The 19,698-nt window shown below is 37.2% G+C and overlaps 1 protein-coding gene across 1 annotated transcript in view; it reads left to right on the forward strand.

Annotated features, from left to right (window-relative positions):
- The window catches only part of PDE11A (phosphodiesterase 11A), a 145,878-nt gene that overhangs the window by 2,610 nt on the left and 123,570 nt on the right, over positions 1-19,698 (forward strand). Inside the window, 1 exon segment of the mRNA XM_041124451.1 lies at positions 15,729-15,887. Within this exon segment, the coding sequence (XP_040980385.1) occupies positions 15,729-15,887 (159 nt within the window).

Below are 19,698 nucleotides of genomic sequence, written 5' to 3' on the forward strand. Positions count from 1 at the left end.
CCAAAATATCTGCTGTTGGGGGTCAAGCAGAAGATGTTCTCAATAATCTCAAGTGGCTAAGCAGATAGATGATATCTGAATTTGGCTGGGAAAGAGCTCGATCTCTCCTTTTAACGCTGGATAGCTCCAGCCACCTTTTTTTTTGGAGGTGAGAACTCCACTGGAAAGGCAGAGTGTTTTCTAGTCCTAGGGGACTGTATTATTTTTTCTTCAGTGTTTGTTCACTTTGTGTTCACTTCCCTGTGAAAAAGGCCAGCTACTTTAAACAGTTTATTGTCTCTTTCATTCTCAGAGAAGAGTGAAAAACAATCCATCCAGTTGCCATTCCCGGTACTATTTATATTGTACTTTTGTCTGGCTCCTATTCAAAATCAATTAAAATATTATAAATAATACAATTCATTGTATATTTAAGCCATAAGTACATTAGTTGCAGTAGAAGGGAAAGTTCTAAGCCAGGTTCATCCTCTAATTACATCAATTGCAACTTCCCTGGTTTCAGTGGAGTTACTTCTGATTAACTCTAATGCAAAAGAAACTTTAGAACTTGCAACTTCAATGAAGGTTTTGCTTGACAATAAAATGGGGGATCTGCTTTCTGTTATGTTTCCGAGTTAGTGCAGTTTATCTTCTCTTACCTGGCATGTATATATCCATTGTGCATCATTAAAAAGAGACCTTTCTAACTTAATGTTATAAAGAGCCCTGGGGAAGCCTAGGTACATGTGCGTAAAGAAATGTCAGCTGCTCCATTTCAGATAATTGTAGGGCTCACAATACAGCACTTTAAAAATTAATAAATATGATTATATGATTTTTGTCAGCATTGCCACTGATGATGGAAGTGTTTAATCAACCATCAGGTAAAAAAAAGCACCTCCAGGAAACTTTGTCAGGCTGACAGATGGAGTTGGAGAAAAAGGGGTGACAGCACAGCACCATTTTGTCCACAGAAGAGAGTGTCTACATTGATGCTACCCATTTGGTAAGAAAAGGCCTTATATGAGGTCAGAGGAACACCTCTAGATTAATTTAAAGTTTTGTTGCTTGTTTTTTAAATTAACAAACTTGTTTAAAAAGAGGTGAAGATACTTCCAGATCATCGGTTAGCTAGTTTACAGTATTGGGAAATCTGTTTTATTATCATCCAACCATCTTTGTTTTCTCAGAGCCTGATCAAATACCAGTTGGAATTCCACCATCGAGTACAAACTGGGTTGCCTGCTTGTATCATCAGCTACTACTGACATTAATGGGACTTCAGTGCAATCAACAGTACATTTAAATCCTGTCATGTCTTGTGATGTGCTTCACGCACGCAGTCCCCTGTGCCCACACACAGGCTGATTGGTTTAGGAAATATTTGTAAATGACCTGCAGTGTCATTTCAGAGATGGTGTAAGATTTCAATTACACATTTCTCCTTCTAAAGAGAAAAAATACTAAAAAATAAAATCAAATAACAGGCTGGGGCTTTTTCCATGATCCAGGTGATTACTAGTGTTGTTGAGTCTGACTTTCAAAACCTGCTCATGTAAACAATCTTCCTTAATTCAATAAGCATACTTAGATACAAGGTTTGGAATTAATATTATGTATTGAAGACTGTATAATAATCACTTATTTTAATACTAAACAATAACTATGTAACATTTGACGGTAATTTGATTTATGAAGTTCAGCAGTGACTGAACAAACTTTTTGGAGGTTCACAGCATCAGAGAATTTGACAAATACTTAGTTATGGAGAGGTTCAGATGAACGTTATATGACTGATTCAAAAGTTGCATAATTTCATTCATGGCATTAAAAGCTTTATTTATTACATCACAAAGTCATGTGATGAAAGTGAGTTTATAATTGTAACAGTCTGTAAAATATACGATCCGATCTGTAAGAGTTAGTACTACAGAGGATTTGAGAACAAGAAAGGAATTAGATACTTTCTTTGCATTTCGGAGCCAGTCTAAAACTCTTTCTCCTGGAAGTAATCCAGTTGACTTGTAAATCGAACTCCTAGTCAGTTTAAGTTTTAAAATAAGGCCTTAGGTCTTCCCCATGTTAATTTTGGGAAGCATTTCTGACTCCTCATTCTTACATGAATAATGCACTATTGTCTGGACCACATGTGTTGGAAGAATTCGATCACACTGGGAAGGAAATTTGGGACCTAAATGTCTATTGAGGCTCCTTTTAACAGAGCATAGGTATAGCTTTTGCAGTCATATATGAAGACTATTAAGCATATTGTAAGTACACAGGCAGAGAGGCCATTAAACCTTTATCTGCAGTTCTTATGAGTTATTTAAAAATTTAAGTTTTTTTCCTATTTAAAGCTATGGATTTTTTCATGTCGTGCTTTCTTCTCACAGGTTTTCTATGATGTTTAGCTGAAATTACTGATCATTTAAATTTTGTTCCATCTTTTAGGGCAGTATTTAAATAATAAAAAATTTAAATCACAAGTAATGTTTGGTTATTGTTATACCTTTAGCTGTGCAAAAGTTGGGAAATAATTTAATAGCATCCCAAGTCCTTATAACTAGTGAAAAAAAAAAACTTACTCTTTAGAATAGTAAGCATACATCAGAAAGTGGTGAAAAACATGTTCTGTAATTTGCCAGGGTCAGCTGAACAAAGTTTCTGTACGTCTTATGTTAAATTTGGAATTTACAAAGTACCTTTAAAAGGCAGAAGAAAAAATGGCTTACCAGATGGATGTTTTAATAAAGTGTGGAGCAAAGAGAGGAGAAATATTTAACGGTTTTACAAGTTGGAGAAAGTGCCATAAAAGATTATCAGAAATTATTTTTCAATACAGCTCAAGTCTTTAAAAATAAAATTCAACCACATTACTGGAACTAAAATCAAGCAAAATGAGACAAATCGAGCTCTCTTTGTTCTGGACTCTCCTGTTACCTCTTTGAAGCTTAGGCCAAGTGTAATGCAGCTAATGCACACACCACCCTTTACAGTAAACTTTAAGCATCCTTGAACACCTAGGTACAGGCATCGATGTTGTCTTTTTCAGGCCCTCCAGGTGAGCTCTGAGCATTCACTGTCTCCTGCTGTGCCTGGAGGGCATTACAAAGTTCCTGCTCACAAGCACAAACCTGGGAGTGCCCGTGTGTGGGGACAGGCTGTTGGCGTAGAAGGTCACGAACAGGCGGGAGCCACGTTTCATTACACAGGGTAGCTGTTTGTTATCATCAGTATTAACAGCACATCTCTTTCAATTTTGAAGAGCAGTTAAAGCATTCAAACTCTGGGTCCTAGGAGGCTCAGTTCTGCAAATGGGAAGCACTTAGGCGCTGTTTTATTCAGCAGCACTTGAGCAGGCACCAACAACGGACGTATTCATTTCAGTGCTGACTCTTAACAAGGACAGAGGTTACTCTTTAGAGAGCAGACAGCACAACACCTGGCAAGCAGAATAAATAATAATTTTTAAAAATTCCATATAATACAAAAAAATGAGTTAAAACAATTCTTGCAGTGCATTAAACATGACTAGGAAGTACCACAGGGAATGCAGGAGATAATTGCAACAGTAAAGAACTAAACTGCTCTAATGTGCTTTCCACAAAGGGGCACCCCAGCCCATCATGCAAAATTTAGGAAAACTTGGAAATTGTAAGTACAAGTCAGTAAATTGGTAAAGGGATGTTGTAATTATCCCTGAATCTGCAGCCCAGCGGAGGCAAACACGTCCTTTGTGTCCCAGCGGTGCTGGCCTGGAAGAGGGGTCTCCCCGCAGAAGGCAGCACCCTGCTGCGTCTCCACAGCAGAAAGCCCTCAGGGCAGCAGCTGAGGAGGTCTCCTCACACTCCATAAGTCTTCTTCTCAGGGAACAGTTTCTGACCGATGTGTGAAATGTCCTAAGGCCTTCCTAGGTCATACCACCACCGCTCTCACCTTGGAGATGTCTGCTGGGGGCAGGAGCTCCTGGTAGATGCCAAGGCACATGTCCAACGCCGCCCAAGGGCTCAGGTACAGTTTTGTGCCTCCGTGCTGCTGCTCGGGTGGATCACCAGGACAGACGAGGCTGCGCAACGCAGCATATGCCACTGGTGGCAGCCCTCGGGCATTGTGAGGAAACACAGCTCCCTCTCCACGCTTGTGCGAGGCGGGCGAGGTTACCTCACCAACCAGGCGGGTAGTGGCCTGTCCTCCAGGGTTGCCTAGCCCTTACTCCATGGGTACACGCCACCTGCGTGCTGCCCCAGCTGTGCCTCCAGTGTCTGCCTCATCAGCTTGAAATGAGCAGCAGGTGAGCTGGTGGTGGCTGGGCGCAGGGTGCCCCCGTGGGGCTTGTTTGCCACAAGTCCTGGCACCTGGAGCAGTGGCGTGGCAAAGGTCTAGGGGGAAGGAGGCCGCCCATGCTGAGGTGTAATGAGTTTTCTCTACTGCCCGCTGGGCCTGTTGGGTAGCTATCAGCCATTTGGTGGGGCTCGCACACTTAAAATCAGTGCTGAAGGACGTTGTGCTGTCTTGTTTCAGTGCTGGTGTGAGGGGGCGCATGGGGGGGTGCAGGCTCCCAGGTAACTAGAAGCATGGAGAACTTCAAGGCATTAACAGGTTAGTAGTTCTGTTATGGGTTTTTTTTAATTAAAAAAAAAAAAAAATTAGCTGGCTCGCTTTCTCAGTTGCCCTACAGAGCAAGTACTCAGTATCCTGGTGCCTTTGGCCCCTCAGAAGCAGCAGCTGTAAGGCCTGGCTCCCCAGCTCTCCCTCCTGCAGCAGGTCCCTGGGCTGTTGGTCACGCAGACTTTGAGCGGGAAAAGCCTTTTGGAGAGCTGGGGCAGTTTTCCTGCCTGCCTGTAAGGCTATCTTTTGTTAAGCTGACAGACTTTTAACTGGTTTATTGCTCAGCCAGTCCATCTGCCTGAAGAAGACAGGCACTTTCAGGTTTTTTTCCCTCAGATGCTTGTAAAACTTCCTTGTGGAACAGCTAGTGAAACTGGTGCCTCTGTGGCCTGTAACTTCTTTGTGAAAAGGAAATATATATTTGATTAGAGCAGGTCAGTGACTGTGAGAGAGAATTGCAGGATTAGGCCCTTCAAATTTTAGCTGAAATCCTGTTACAAGCACAAGACTGAGTAAAGCTCTAGTTTTGCTTGGTAAATAATTTTGCTGTTCTATTTGATGGGTTTTCAGTTTTTCAAAACATATGGATATTTCGTTTTGGTTATTTACAGTTGTATGCTATTGTACAGTTTTTCTATAGAATAACAGTTAATAAGCATATGTACATCATTATGCGAGTTAATTTGTTTTACTTTTCTAAAACAACCCTATTGACAAACTATGAAATATAAAGAGCTTGAGCTAATGGCTCAGCAGAGTTGTGTGTTAAGAGGGTAACAGCAACTGTATGCAGTCTGAGCTTAATGTCTCTACAGTGCATATTTAAAAATGTGTGGCTTAGTTAATAACACTACTGCTTTGTCACAATAAGATATTTCCAATCTGTTATTCAAGAATCTTATTATACTGTTTCTTTAACCCTTGAAGCCATGTGTTGCTCACCTGAGTAATCACCTGCAGGTGCTAGGCTTAAACCCATACACAGACTTCTGTTGAAACACCCAGGAGTCTTGTTGGTCTCTTTGCTCAGAGGAGTGTCAGCTTTTTAAAGCCACTCTGTCTGTGTATATATTTGATACAATAATCATGAATATTTAGGAGATCAGCACTAGGACCTGGCTCAAAGCGAGGTTTGAATGAGATGGGAACATGGACGTGGTTGGTTTCCAGTGGGGTGTCTGTCAGGTCCAGTACAGAAGGGTGCAGAGAGCCACTCTGATGGCGCATACAGTAGTGGGTGTGATCTCTAAATATTTAAAATCAGAGGAAAAATATTTTTGGTAAACATTTTTTTCTTTAATAATGATACAAGCAGAGCAGAAGTGCACAGAAGCTGCCATATGTAAGACCACAACTTGATTTACTGTTGTGCTATTGGTGATCTACCAGGAGTTTGTTTTGAAGGAAGAAACCCAAAACCTTATGGATCTGGGTAATGTCCTACAGAGGAATATTTTCTGGTCCCTGCTGTTGATCAGCTCAGACTATGAAGCATGAAATGTAATTATGCTTATTAACTTGGCAGTCATGTCTGCAAACTTGCTCATGCTTATAAAGTTATTTACTCCTGTGTAAGAAAGATTAACTATGCTATTTTTTCCCATTGATTTTTTCCCATTACTTTTGTGTAACTAGACAACGTGCATTGTTACTTATGTCCATTGTCTAACTAATAAATGAAACAGTGTTCAGAAAAGGACATAAATGATATAATGCACTCTCACCAATGAAACTAAACAAAAAGCCCCGAACTACTGATTTTTAAAAAACAAAACTACAACTCCCCAAAACTTTAGTATTGCATCATTGCAAATGATTTTTTTGTTTTTTTCCAAGTAAGCTGCTTTTTTTTTTTTTTTAGCTCAAACTATTTATGGACTGACTTAGTTTTAAATCCAGAAATTAAGAATTTTTGAGGGTCAGTGTTCCCTGCTTTTCTTTAAGAATTGTTTTGGGGTGAAGGAATAGGGTTGACCGAGTTGTTTTGCACATTCTTATCAGTTTTATTAATTTTTATCTTATAAGAAATATTGCTGTCATCAAATAAATAGTCACAATATGACTGGACTTTGTGCTTATTTACTTGGGAGAATTAGGTCTGAGATGCTGGTAAATGGTACTAGTTTGTTCTCCTACTGTCTTTGTCTCTGGGGCTTTAGGGATTTTGTAGGAGATGACAGGAATAGCTGCAGCAATCCTTACATGGAGGTCTCTTCAGAGATTGCTTTATTACTTGTTTTTTTGTGTGTGAGTTTCTTTTCTACAAGGTTTTCCCCATATCTACTGCAGTAGTTTATTACTTGGTTTCTGTTTCCTGTTTATGTACAATGTCGTTTACACCATATGTGGTTTTTAGAGAAGAGTATCTAGAACAGACTGGATGGCTTTATTTTTTATTTGTATTTAGCTTTTTAAATGTTATGCTTTGAATCTAGATAACTTGCTATCTTTTGGATTGCTCTTTTTGTTTTCTATAGAAGTTTATGTATTGTACTCATAGGAAGCATGATTAAGAAATTGAATAGGTCTCTTGCGACTTCAATTTCTCCTTCTGTAAATGTAGAGGCTTCTGCAGGATGGCTTCATAAAAAGTCAGTCAAAAGTACATTAAATCAAATTTGTCTATCCCATGTGGCTTGGTAGTATAATAATGCTTGGGTTGACAACGCTATCAAACATACTACTCTTAGCATCTGTTTTTGATACAACTTAGCTAACTCAATCAGTAATTTAAATACAGTATATTCAAAGATATTTTGCTGCAAGTTTCTCGGTTTTTTTTTTTTTTTTTTTCTGGAGCCCTTCCAAAGGAAAAAGAATCAACTATGTGGTGAACTGTAAAATATACTAGGCCAGGCCTGTTAATTGAGCACCTCTTGTGTTCTGTGTGATTTGAAAAGCAGTATCTTCAAATCAAAAAAAAATCAGAAATGGCTTTTCCTTGTAGCTGTCAGCTTTGGCCGAGTCACTTGGTCCATTTCACTAGATTAAACACATTATCATTAGACTTTGGAGAATGAAAACCTTGTCTTTGTCATGAAGATTTAATTCCTGGAAATGTATTCAGGCAGGTTTCATCCTCCATTACGGTATTTGACTCCTAGCTAATTTGGTTTAGGATTATACTTTTTCTGTTCTGAATCATGCTAATAATACTCACATAAATTGTACTAGCTTTGATAAGGATATAAAAGGACATACTTTTTTTTCCAAGTTCAAAGAGCTATCCTATGTTTAAAAAAAAAAAAAAAACCAAACCTGAAACTACAAAAACTGTACCTTTACTAACCATGTGTGAACCACTTAAACCAAAAATCAACACTGAAACCAGTTGGTGAAACTTTGCTTGGAAGTTAAAACTTTTTTCATTTCTAACATAACGTATTCTATTACTTCAAATGTCTTGAGAAAAGAAGAAATGTAGATTTGAGTAAGATAAAACAAGAACAAAATACTTGTTTTGACTGTTTCATGGGAGTTTCAGAGACCTTCTGTGCATGCACTGTTCTGTGGAATAGTGCATGTCTTTAGAATTTTTTGAGAAGAGATTTTTTTTTTTAGTTGGAAATGTGTAGATTCTTTTAGTAAATGATAGAGATAGTGACTTTTTAATTAGGTTTTACCTCTTCTTCCTGGTCAGCATAGATTATTTTCTGTAGGCCTCTTCTATGTGTAGCTGTTCAGGTTTAATCTTTATCAATGATTGTTGTTTAGTGACCTCAGATCCATGGTCAGTTTGCTATTGATATCAAAGAAAAGAGGATTGGGCCCCAATGGATTTTTTTTCTTGTGTGCCATGCAGCTGATTTGACTTTAAATCCTTGCCCAATATCTGTATACCTCTCATAGTCAGATTTACAGAGTGATTTTATGAATACAGAGGTCAATCTGGAGGACTTGACATACAGGAGAGAGGCATTATTTGGTTAGGTCCTGATTCAAATTGCCTGAAGCTTGAGGTACATCAAGATACTAATTATCTTATGGGATCGGAGCTTGTAAGCATTGTCAATATTTTGAGTTTTCATCTAATGTGATGAAGGTAGGGGATCTAGAAAAGTGAATTTGAATATACCAGCTCACTGAAAAGAATTCATGCTGCTCACAAATGCTGTTCCAGGTTCTAGCATTTCTGATCCTTATGTTCCTGATTACTTTCAGATTGCACTTTTAATGTTATCTTCACAGTTACAGGAACTAGAAATTTAATTTTTTTAAATGGGAGTTGAGATTCTGATAACATTATATGATTCCAGAATGCTAGGAAAAAACCTGTCTGTACCTTGTTCTGGTCTTGTATAGTAAAAAAAGCATGAAGGTGTTTGTCTGTTCTCATTCATTGACAAGCTTTAAATATGCCCCAAAAGAACTGGGACTGCACTGTCACTGTGCAGGCAGCTGAAATACCAGTACTTGGATTAATGAATCAGGCCTGCTCTCCTCTGTGTCTTTACTTGATTATCATATCACATTTTACAGAGTAATATTTTCCCTGAAGAAGAATTTACAGTCAATAAATAACTTGAGACAAGGATAAGGTTTATCCTACAGAATAACTGTTCCTTGTTGGCAGTTCTGAAATTCCAGCTAAAAGTGCCTCAGTCTTCACATTTTGAATGTCTATGGCATCTAGAAATCTCATTATATAGAACCAAAGCAGTAAAACCAGCTATGCTTGGTTTTAGTAATGTTTTAAACAGTCAGTGGAAGACTTTTCATGCAAGAACACTCAAGAATTACAAGTAAGTACTGTGAGTACAATTATGGTGAAGTCTCTCTCTCAAAAGTATACATATTGTATCTTGGTCTGTCCCTAGTTTCTGAATGTAAGTCTTGATTGTAAGAGAAACTTAAAACCAAGTGCTGCATTGGTATCATCAACATTGATACTCCTTACTACCCGGGAGCACGGTGCAGATGAGGACACTGTTGTGCTGCAGGATGTTCTAACGTGGGATAATACAGTTTGTATCTCAATGTTTGCAGTCTGACAAAGGGCTTCTCTCTGATTTAACAGCTTTGTTATCAGCTGTTAAACAGGCCTCCTTGCTCAAGGTTACTAACCCGTGCGGAGAGGTAGACGTAAATTTTGTACAAGCTTCTCAGCCATCACAGCTCACACTTGGGCATTGAGGTTTTTATTGATGCTGTTAAATACAGTAAAACCTCTCTGTTAGAACCTGCCACATACTTATTGTCATAATAGGATGTAATGAAAGAAGAGGGGTGTGGGGATAAAAGAGGTTTGGGACATAATGCAAGTCACCCAGTCATGCAGTTTTCTTATGTGTATATTGCATGGTTCAACAATACTAATGTTGCCAGGAACAGTATTTTGTTCTCTTATGTATCTTTCCTCATCACTTTCCCAAATGCCACCAAAATAAAGTTCTTGCCTGCTTTTCCACAAAAGGTTAGGGGTAGGGTTCCACTTCACATCTTGATGACTTTCAATTTTTACCAAGTTCTTGTTGAGGTTTTCCTCAAAAATGCCTCCTTTTTCCAATTAGATGTATTAACTTCCCTATGCTGTGCTTACTGTACCTTTACTCTCTGCTCCAGAGATGTAATACCCTTCTGCGAAAGGTAGTTCAGTTCTCTAGCGTAAACGGATAATCTGATATCAGATGGCAGGAAAAACAAAGCATGTTGTTGCATCTCTGTTGAATGGCATGCTTCTGGGTCTTAACTGTCTGATTGCTCCAGGATCCCTGTGCTTTCTTTCTCCTAGTGTAGAGGTCCCAGCAAGAGATATGAACTGGAAACTTCCAAAATCTGCTTGAAAGAAGTGATTATAGCAGCAATGAGCTGTACTTAAAAAACACTTTCCAGATTGCTAATCCCTTCTGTGGCTCTGGTTCTCCATAGCGTCCATTAAGGAACACAGGATTGATAGCTCATCATTAAATCTGTTCCAAACACTGGCAGCTGTCCTGTATATATCCAATTCAGACAGGTTCACAAGCCCCTGTCCTGTGTGTCGCCACACACTGCAGGTCCAACAGCACTTTGTGTATTAATCTTGAGGCCTGTTGAAAAGGCAATGACTACATATGCCACAAGAATGTAAATTACAATGGGATTAAAATACCCACTACAGTGAACCTTGCTACCTAAACAAAAGAAACTTTCAGATAAACATGAATACATCTTCCTAATTTTTATCCCAGACCTCTGTTTTGTCTTACAACAATGTACCTCTCTTAATTGAGTGTATTCAGATAAATGAATTGCAACTTGCTTTTGCTCTGTCTGACAGCTGTCCTTTTTCAGTTGAACTCTGCCTTGAAGGCTTGCAACTTTTATAAGGCCCACAGGATGTAAATCAACAACAATATTACTAGTCAAGGCATGCTATTTCAGTGTTTCCCCATGTACTTTGTTTTGCTTTGAACAAAATTAGTAGAGCAGGGACTGTCTCTTCAGTAACACAAAAGATTTATCAATATTTCAGCAACAGTAGCTAATTCTAAATAGTAGTTCAGATGTTACCAAGATGTAGTTGAAGAAATAGTCTAATTTATTCACTGGTGGAGCCTACTGTGTGATAATTGCACTGCATCTTACTTTTTTCTGTTGTAGAAGAACCATCCCTTTCTAGGCAGGATTTTCCACAGTGTAGAACAGTTCAGCTTCTATTGAAGCTGATATAAAAGTATTTAGAAGCATGTGGAAAGATCACAGAATCAGACAGGTCTGGGTCCATGATGCCATTATTAAAAACCATTCATCATGGGGGTTTTCGTTCTCCTAAGGAAGTTGGGCACAAATAATTCAAGTGAATCTCATCAAAGCCCTATCAAAGACTGCATATTAGTAATCTGGTCTTTATGGAAGCAAGGACTGTTTAATATACTCCAGAGGCAGAAATAGGTCTAAGGAAGAAGAACAACTCCTAATGAAGTTATAGAATTAAAATGGTTCTTTTTCTATTATACTATTTTCTTTGTTCTAAGAGCTTGATACTCTGTGGCAGAAGAGCTCTATAAACTCTATATGACTATCACAGTTGGTATTAATTTCTTGTGGTTGAAAGGTATGAAAAACTGCAACAAGTAATAAAATAGCCAAATGTATATGTTAATCTTTATGATGAGTGAGTGCAGAGCCTTTCTAAATCATGTCTCTTGAGGTGACTAGATCAGTCTATTTCTATAGCTTCTGCAATTCACAACAGGGAAATAAAAATAGAAATAAAATTGCCAGGAAAAAAAACCATGTCAGTTTTTAGCATCAGTGAAGATCTAATGAATTATCTCCATCACAATCAAATCTTATCTTAGATTAAGGACTGTATGGACTGTTTTCATCACCCAAGACAAATATCGACATTATTTCACAGCCAGTATTGTCTAAACTTTTGGAAAAAAAACTTTTGCTTATTTTTGTGGAAGAGCTTATTTCCCTCATGTTAGGGGAGTCAGAACTGGCTGTAACTATTGTCTGTAGCATAAAGGCTAACTTCACCCTGGAGGAACGGAGCTGCTGCCAGTAAATAGCAATATTTCCTTTCCTGGCTGATAGAAGTGCTGTTGAAGACTATTCTCTACCAAGATGAACAAAGATGCTGTTAGCACTACCTTTTCTGAACTTTGAGTCACTTTGTGATCTGCAGTTTGAGTTGTACTGTTCCAGAGAATGGATTTCCACACACTGCCATGTAAACAAATGACCCATATTTGGTTCAGTTCTGTTTAGTTTTTGACAATCTATATAGGAAGTAATTTTTCTGTTAAGACTTGAATTTTGCTCTCAGCTGTTTGCTTACTACAAATGTTAATGTATTTAAGAAAAACTTAAGACTGTTTAATGATCAAAAATAACATAAGCTCCTCTTACTATTCTGGCAAGCATAGAAAGTTGTATGAAAAGATATTTAATACACTTCTGTTTGTATATACAGTAATCTTTCTCCAGATGTAACTAGCGGTGTGTATCTTGCAGAGGAAGGTTAAAGAAACTGCAAATTGAAACAATATACTCCTTGAGTCATGTCTTTAGCTAAGCTATATGCTGAGAAATATACTGCCATGTGGAGGAGCTTTTTTTTTTTTTAAATAGGGCCATTCCTGTACTTAATTTTCCAAGAGGAGCTGCGGTTTTATTGTATTTCTTTTATAAAGCATTTGTACCCCATTGGAATACTAGCTGCATAACTAGTCTGATGTACTAAATTTTAAAGAGCAACAGATGGAAGTGGGGCCAAAAAGAGTCTCCATCTACTTGACAGAGAAACCGTGAGTGTCTACAGAATAAGGATGTGAAGTGGCAGCATGGTCTAGCATAAGTGTGTATGTATGATCACATTACTAACACTAGATACAAGTCTTTGCTGGGTGTCATTCAGTGGAACTGTTCTATAAAGCGATGGCACTATTTTTTAAATGGTGATCAAATTTAGCTTGATCTCAAGATTAATATTGTCACCCTATGTGTATTTTTTTCACTACTAATTAGGTTTTTGAAGATGGTCATTTACCATCTTTTACAATATATTGCATTCTGAAATTCCTACAAGTATTAAAGCTCCTGGGTTTTCATGAAGACATGAGAAACTACTTCTAGTGCTTTAGTGTAACATGTGTTATGTCAGTTGCCCCTAAACCAGGTTTAAAATCTGAAGAAGAACTGTCTAAGTGCAACTTAAGTAAATTTTTTTGATGCATTGGGAATAGCAGTACTACTACTAAGACTTTAGTACCTGAATACTTTTGGGGATAGAAGTATACTCTATGTGCAGCACTGTGACCCCACATACAATAGGAATGACAAAAAGAAGTATGAAGCAATTCTAGTTTTAATAAAACATTTGGATTTTGTGTTGAAAAATGAAGTTGTCTTTGAGTGTGATGCAAGCATTTATTTCTTATGTACATCCCTAAATAAGTATGTGTAACCTTAAGCACATCCATTCCCTTAGAAAAAAATTAAAATAACAAAATACTTGCTGCTGTTACTAATAACAAGATGCTCTTTGAAGTATCTTTACTCTTCAACGTATTTTATAAACATTTTTATTATTTGGTTGCAAGAGATTGATTTCTGTCATTCTATTCTAAGATGGGTTTTATGCTCATATTATGTCTTCTGGGGTTTTTTTTGAGAAAGTGCATGCTTTGTGATCAATAGGATTACACTGCAAGCTTATTCAATCATGATTTAGAGATTTTTATGTAAGGATTAATTAAAACAGATAAAAGTCTTCACAGGTAATTATGCATTAATGCTGTTCAAAAAAACTAAATGCAAGTGGATACAAAAGCATATGAAATCATGCCTAAAAAATTTTATGTAACAACAATAAAAATAACTTGCTGATGATGATATTAGATACAATCCTTGACCAGCAAAATCTGAAAATAGACAAAACTACAAGAAATTATACTTGCAAAATTCTTGAATAAATGATTGCTATTTGACATGTAAAGCATAAGGGTAGACATTTATTGTGGGGATTCAGTTGCACTGTTAACACTAATGAGAGTTGTGTTGTTAAATTTGCCCCTTAGAGCACTATAGATTAATGAAAAAATACTCTAGTTGATGTATACTATATTTCAGGAACTTTCAGACTACCCAGATATTTAATGAAAAAATACTCTGGTTGATGCATATTATATTTCAGGAACTTTCAGACTACCCAGATATTTGCCCATACATTTTCAGCCTGCTCCACGATGATTTAGTTGGATGTTAGTATTGTGAGACACTCTTCATAAAGTCTTTTATTGTTTTATAGTTTACGTAGTGTGAGTATAGCAGCTTGACAAACACAAATTTAAAGTGTCACAACTTTATATAGCATTTCCATCTGAAATTGATTCTTCCTGGTATTTCTCATGTACTAGTTGCAAGGTGGTATGGCTTGTAACTTATGATGCACAAGAAAATTCAGAAGTTCTCGTTTGGTGCAGATACCAGGCAGTGAAGAGTAAGTACAGATCAGTAGAGCAACTTGAATGTAAGCACACCTCAATCACTGATCAAATTGAGCTGGCATAAACTTCTGAAAAACAGATAAAGACTTAGGATGAATATAGTGTCATGCTGATATGCTCCTTATTTTACATTAAAGTTCTAATTCTGCAACTGTCCATGCTGTATATGGCTAATGGACACCCTTGCTCCACACAGGGGTAAACATGGTGACTTCACAGCCAGGGATAGTATAGAAATTAGTACATACCAGATCTGTGTGGCACATTCTTAATTAAGTGGCACAGCACTCTTTGCAGCTTGTTATCCTTTCATGCAAACCCCAACATCTGCATGTTTCACACACTCTATGAAAATATAAGTCTGGTGAACTGCAAACAGCTCTTTCATTAGTGTGCACCTTGGAGGAGCTATGGTGTGTGCACAGAGGATCTGGGGCCCTCACCAGTGCCTGCAAGGGACATGTAGTTACCCACAGCTTCACTGTTAGGAAAGTTTATTGCAGCAATATAGTGAGACAGTGAAGCAATTGGTGTCTGTTAAGATTGAAGAAACTGAAAACTGCCTGTGAACATGTAGTGGGCAGGAACCATGTGACAGCTTTAGCCACTGATAGTTTCCTTATCTGTGTTGAAACCTGTCAAAGCCAGGGCAAGGTGGTCCTGACCACGTATGGCCAGTGCCAAGGCCTATGTTGCTGTCATGGAGCTGTGGAAGGACCCTCTACTTACAGTGGCCCCAGAGCCAATAAAGAAGGCACAGTCATGGTGCTGAGCTGTGGATGTAAGGAGTTTGGGCCTTGACAAAGCACAAAGTGTGTTATGCAGTCTATCTCATTTTTTCCTCTTCTCTTATTTATGTTCCTCATGTGTTTAATTTGTCTTAACTTTCCATGTTCTCCTGGTAGCTGCTTTAGTAGTGATTGTTTAGGTAGGTCTTTCTTCTAATTGAGGTATAAACGTGGGACTTTAGTGAATACAATTCTGTAATGGTAAACCTTGTACTGATCCTCTGAGAAAACTATTTTTCGTAGTATCATAACTGAGGAAAAGCAGCTAATAAAGAATGGGGTAATAACAGAGAAGCAACAACATAACACTACTGAAAATACTATATAATACATTGAGAAAATGAAGTGCTTTGCTGCCTGAAGAAGGCTTAGATGTATGACATGCATGTTAACGCTTCCTTATTTTCTTTTGAAGGATCGCCGCTTTAATGATGAGATTGACAAACTGACTGGATACAAGACAAAGTCACTCTTGTGCATGCCCATAAGAAACAGTGATGGAGAGATTATTGGTGTTGCCCAAGCAATAAATAAGACTCCTGGAGGTGCCCCTTTTTCTGATGATGATGAAAAAGTAAGATTACCTTTACTTTTGTATTTTTTTAATTTCTTTCGTTACTCAGTAGACTCTTCTAAAGATATTTAATCCAAATAAGTAAATGGCACAGCACTTGTGTTAATTATGGTTTTCTACAAGTGCTTAACATAAAATGTACATTTTTGTTGTTCTCAACATAAAACATGTATCTGTTCTGTAAATGTGGGAGATCTTGTGGCTGAAACTTCAGCTTTATGGTCTCTAAATCTTATGTAGACTTTTCTTATGTAGATCTTAATAGGAAGACTTTTTCATTTTTTAAAACTTACCTGTAAGAACAAGTTCAGGGGGGAAAACTATCAGAGACACTCCTAAGCTTGCTGACTTTAAAAATCACCACCTTCTCTTAGTGTTCTTCATGAGTTAAATGACTGTAGCATAGGCAAAGGAAATTTTATTTTAGAGGAGATTATGCATATACAACTTTATGCTATCCTAAAATATGGGAGACTTGCAAATACCCGTCAAAGGACAAAGAGGGCAGGAAGAGGGCACTAGGTGTGTATAGGAAGTGAAATTTGGAGAGTAAAGTGAGCTCAAAGGCAGAAGAATAGAGGGAGCCGCAAGGAGGGGACTTGAATTAAAGAAAGCAGGGGAAAATAGCAATTGGTGCTGTTGAAGGCAGATGCATACAGCTGAGTGTGGAGGGACAATGTGTGTGAAGCCAAAAGATGACTGGGGAAGAGAATGGTAGAGGGCAGCAAGCTGGGGAGTAACAGAACAGTAAATCTCTCTGCCCAGGAGAGAGAAATGGAGTCTCCTTTAAGCATGTAACAGGGAAATACACTTCCGTGTATTAAAATAGTATTAAATCTCACTTTTGTGGAAGTGTAGTTAGAGGCAGAATTTGCCCCTGAAAGCTCTTTATGTTGATTCAAAGGCAGTTAATATTTCATGCAGAGCCACTGTTGGTGTATTACATACATGTTGACATGTCTGTGCTGTGACCAAAAGGGGTGTTAAGTAATGCCAATGGGAAGGGGAAAGTTCTGTCGCATTGATTCATCTGAATAGATGGAGATAATTTTTAGAATCAAGATAGCTTGATGTGAATGAAATGCATCATAAAGCTAAACTAACAGTGGCTTATAAAGGCTGTGAAATATTGCATAAATCAAACTCATCTTCCATAGAAACCATAGTAATTGTATTTTTGAGTACTACTAGAAGTTGCTATTACATTATTAACTTGTTATATATTTACAGCAATACATTTAGATCATTGTGCATAACCATTTCATAGTTTGAAACAATTGTTTTGTGGGAATAAGAATATGAATCTTTATACGAATTATGTCTGTTAACAGAATCATACTCTGGTTTTCTGTGCAGTGGGATTAATTCAAAATTGAATTACTTTTTGAAGTTTCAGTGTGTGAAGGAACCTTTTGCAGTCCAGGTAGGAAAATCTTTGCCAAGTGACATCTTAATAAGTGGGTGCATTAAAGTTGAGAGTAAAAAGGAGTACTGATTATTTTTATACTTTGTGTTGGTTATCAGATATGTCTTTCAATAGAAACAATTATGAGCAAATATTTCTTTATATTTTTATTAGATTATTTAGCATAGCACAACTTTGCTTAGCAGCACCTACTTACACTTGAAGAGCCAGCTTGCTTGCTGTGTACCAGTGTTTGCTTTTGGTGCTTTTTCTAAATCTGTTTCAACATTATATTCTGATCTGATGTGCTCTTGAGCTACTTGTTAATTTCTTGTTAAGCTTCAGGCTTCAGAGTCTCATTAAGACCTAGCCATTTGGGTCCAAGTTGAAAGACGAGACATGTTTGGATTATAATATTCTTTAAAATACGTTCAACAAATAAAGGTGTGGAGGATAAATTAGGCTAATGGTAAGAAAGCTTATGGTTTGACAGACTAATGATACAGATGACTCAGCTCCCCAGTTCTACATAGTACTGTAGAGTGAGCTTTTAAAAAAACTTTTATAAATGCTAACTAACTGCGGTTACTCTTCACACCAACAATATTAGTAGTAACTTTATTGAAAAATTAATTACAAGAACAATACTCATTGCAGTGTGTATGTATATCTGGCATCATCTTTTGGTTAGATGTTTTCTTCTGAACATGTGTTGAGTAACAAGGAAGAAAGTCAGTCCTATCTCTGGCAATATCACCTATTCTAGCACCACATTAAAGACAACTTCTCTCTTCTGTATAAAGCTTTTAAACTTTTTTCCATAAAAATAATTAGCTTTAGGTTTCTGTTTCTGCAAGGTGTCTGTGTAACTGATTCTGCATAGTGATTTAGTTTGAATTAACTTTAAAAATAACTCTCAATTTTCAGATGCTGCTTTTTTGGACATCTGGACTGACCCAGTACTTAAACAATTTAAGTTATCTAAACTTGAGTAACCTTTAGTTTGCTTCTGAATTACTTCTGATTCTTGAAAATCTTGGATGTTGAATATTGATTTATTAGCATACAATACAAATCTGGCAGTGTATGCTACAATGGGTAGCCAAATGCAAGTTGAACAAAATGAGACCTTCTCTGAATATGCTTTTTTCTGCACTTTTTATTAGTACTCTATGTGTCTGAGTAGTGGGAATTTGGTTTAAAATGCAGCCTTTATCATGGATATGACATTTGATTATCATACATTCAACTAGCAAAACAACTGTGTACATGTGAATTGTGTATTACATGACCATATTAATGTAAATATTTGATACCAGTACTGGGGCTGTGGCAATTGCTTCCATTCAGTGACTGCTAAATACTAAAATCAGCAAGTTTCCCATACTTTAATGGCCATCTTTATTTTTCCTAGTCGTTTATATCACTGTTATAATTATAAGCCTGTATGTTAGAACTCTTCAAGAATATATTAATGGGTTCTGACATGTAGAATTTATGGGAAAATAAATGAGAACATAACCATTACCATGCCCTGTAGTAGATCTTATATTTAATGAGGCCTGGCAATCTGTGTGCTGTTACTTCCAAATCTGTGCTTTTAAGTTTCTTCACTCACTGGTAACCTAGAAAGCATCATATACCTCTGGGAAGCAAGAGAGCACACACTTCCAGGGGAGTGTCTTGCAGGATTAGCAAACAGTTTTTTTTATTGTAATATCAGCAAAAGTGGTTATGTGGAAAGAGGGCGAGTGAAAACTGGGAAATCCTTCTCAAAAGAAGAAAAGATCTATCTGGGTATTGAGGTGGTTTGTGCAGAAAAGCCTGATGAGTAGCTGGCAAAAGATGTAAACTCAACTTTGTTGATGTTATAATTTCCAACAACTAGCAGCTTCAGAATGCTTAGAAAATGAAAATGTAAATTACTCCTTCCTGCCCCCCAAGCCCTCTCAAAGAAATGTCAGTATCATTTAAGTCTGACTCTTGTTTGCCAGTGTCTATCCTCTTAATATTGTGTGAAGCAATTAAAATAATCTGTTGGGTTTTTTTACAAAGCTACAAGACTATATTGTATAATGAAATGTCACTTGGGGGCACTACTGTCTTGAGTCAATAGGAAACAAAGAATTATGTTTTCAATTAGAATTAAGTAGAGGCTAGCAGCATTTTTATGTACTCTTAGTTATTTTCAGGAAGTTAAGAGCAAATAAAATATTTAAGATTTGAAGAGTTTTTAATACTCCCAAGCTGTAACCAAGTTTATATTTTGCAATATGTGAAATGGAGTATTGGATTTCAAAGTTTTTCTAGTTTTGTTTTTCATGGCAAATTTTCAGGTTTTTCTTTTACATCTCTTACCATGGTGATAATAACACAGCACTAATGACAAGTCTAAGTGAATTTTCC

This window comes from Aquila chrysaetos, chromosome 6 (assembly GCF_900496995.4).
Source record: "Aquila chrysaetos chrysaetos chromosome 6, bAquChr1.4, whole genome shotgun sequence".
Classification (NCBI taxonomy): Eukaryota; Metazoa; Chordata; class Aves; order Accipitriformes; family Accipitridae; genus Aquila; species Aquila chrysaetos.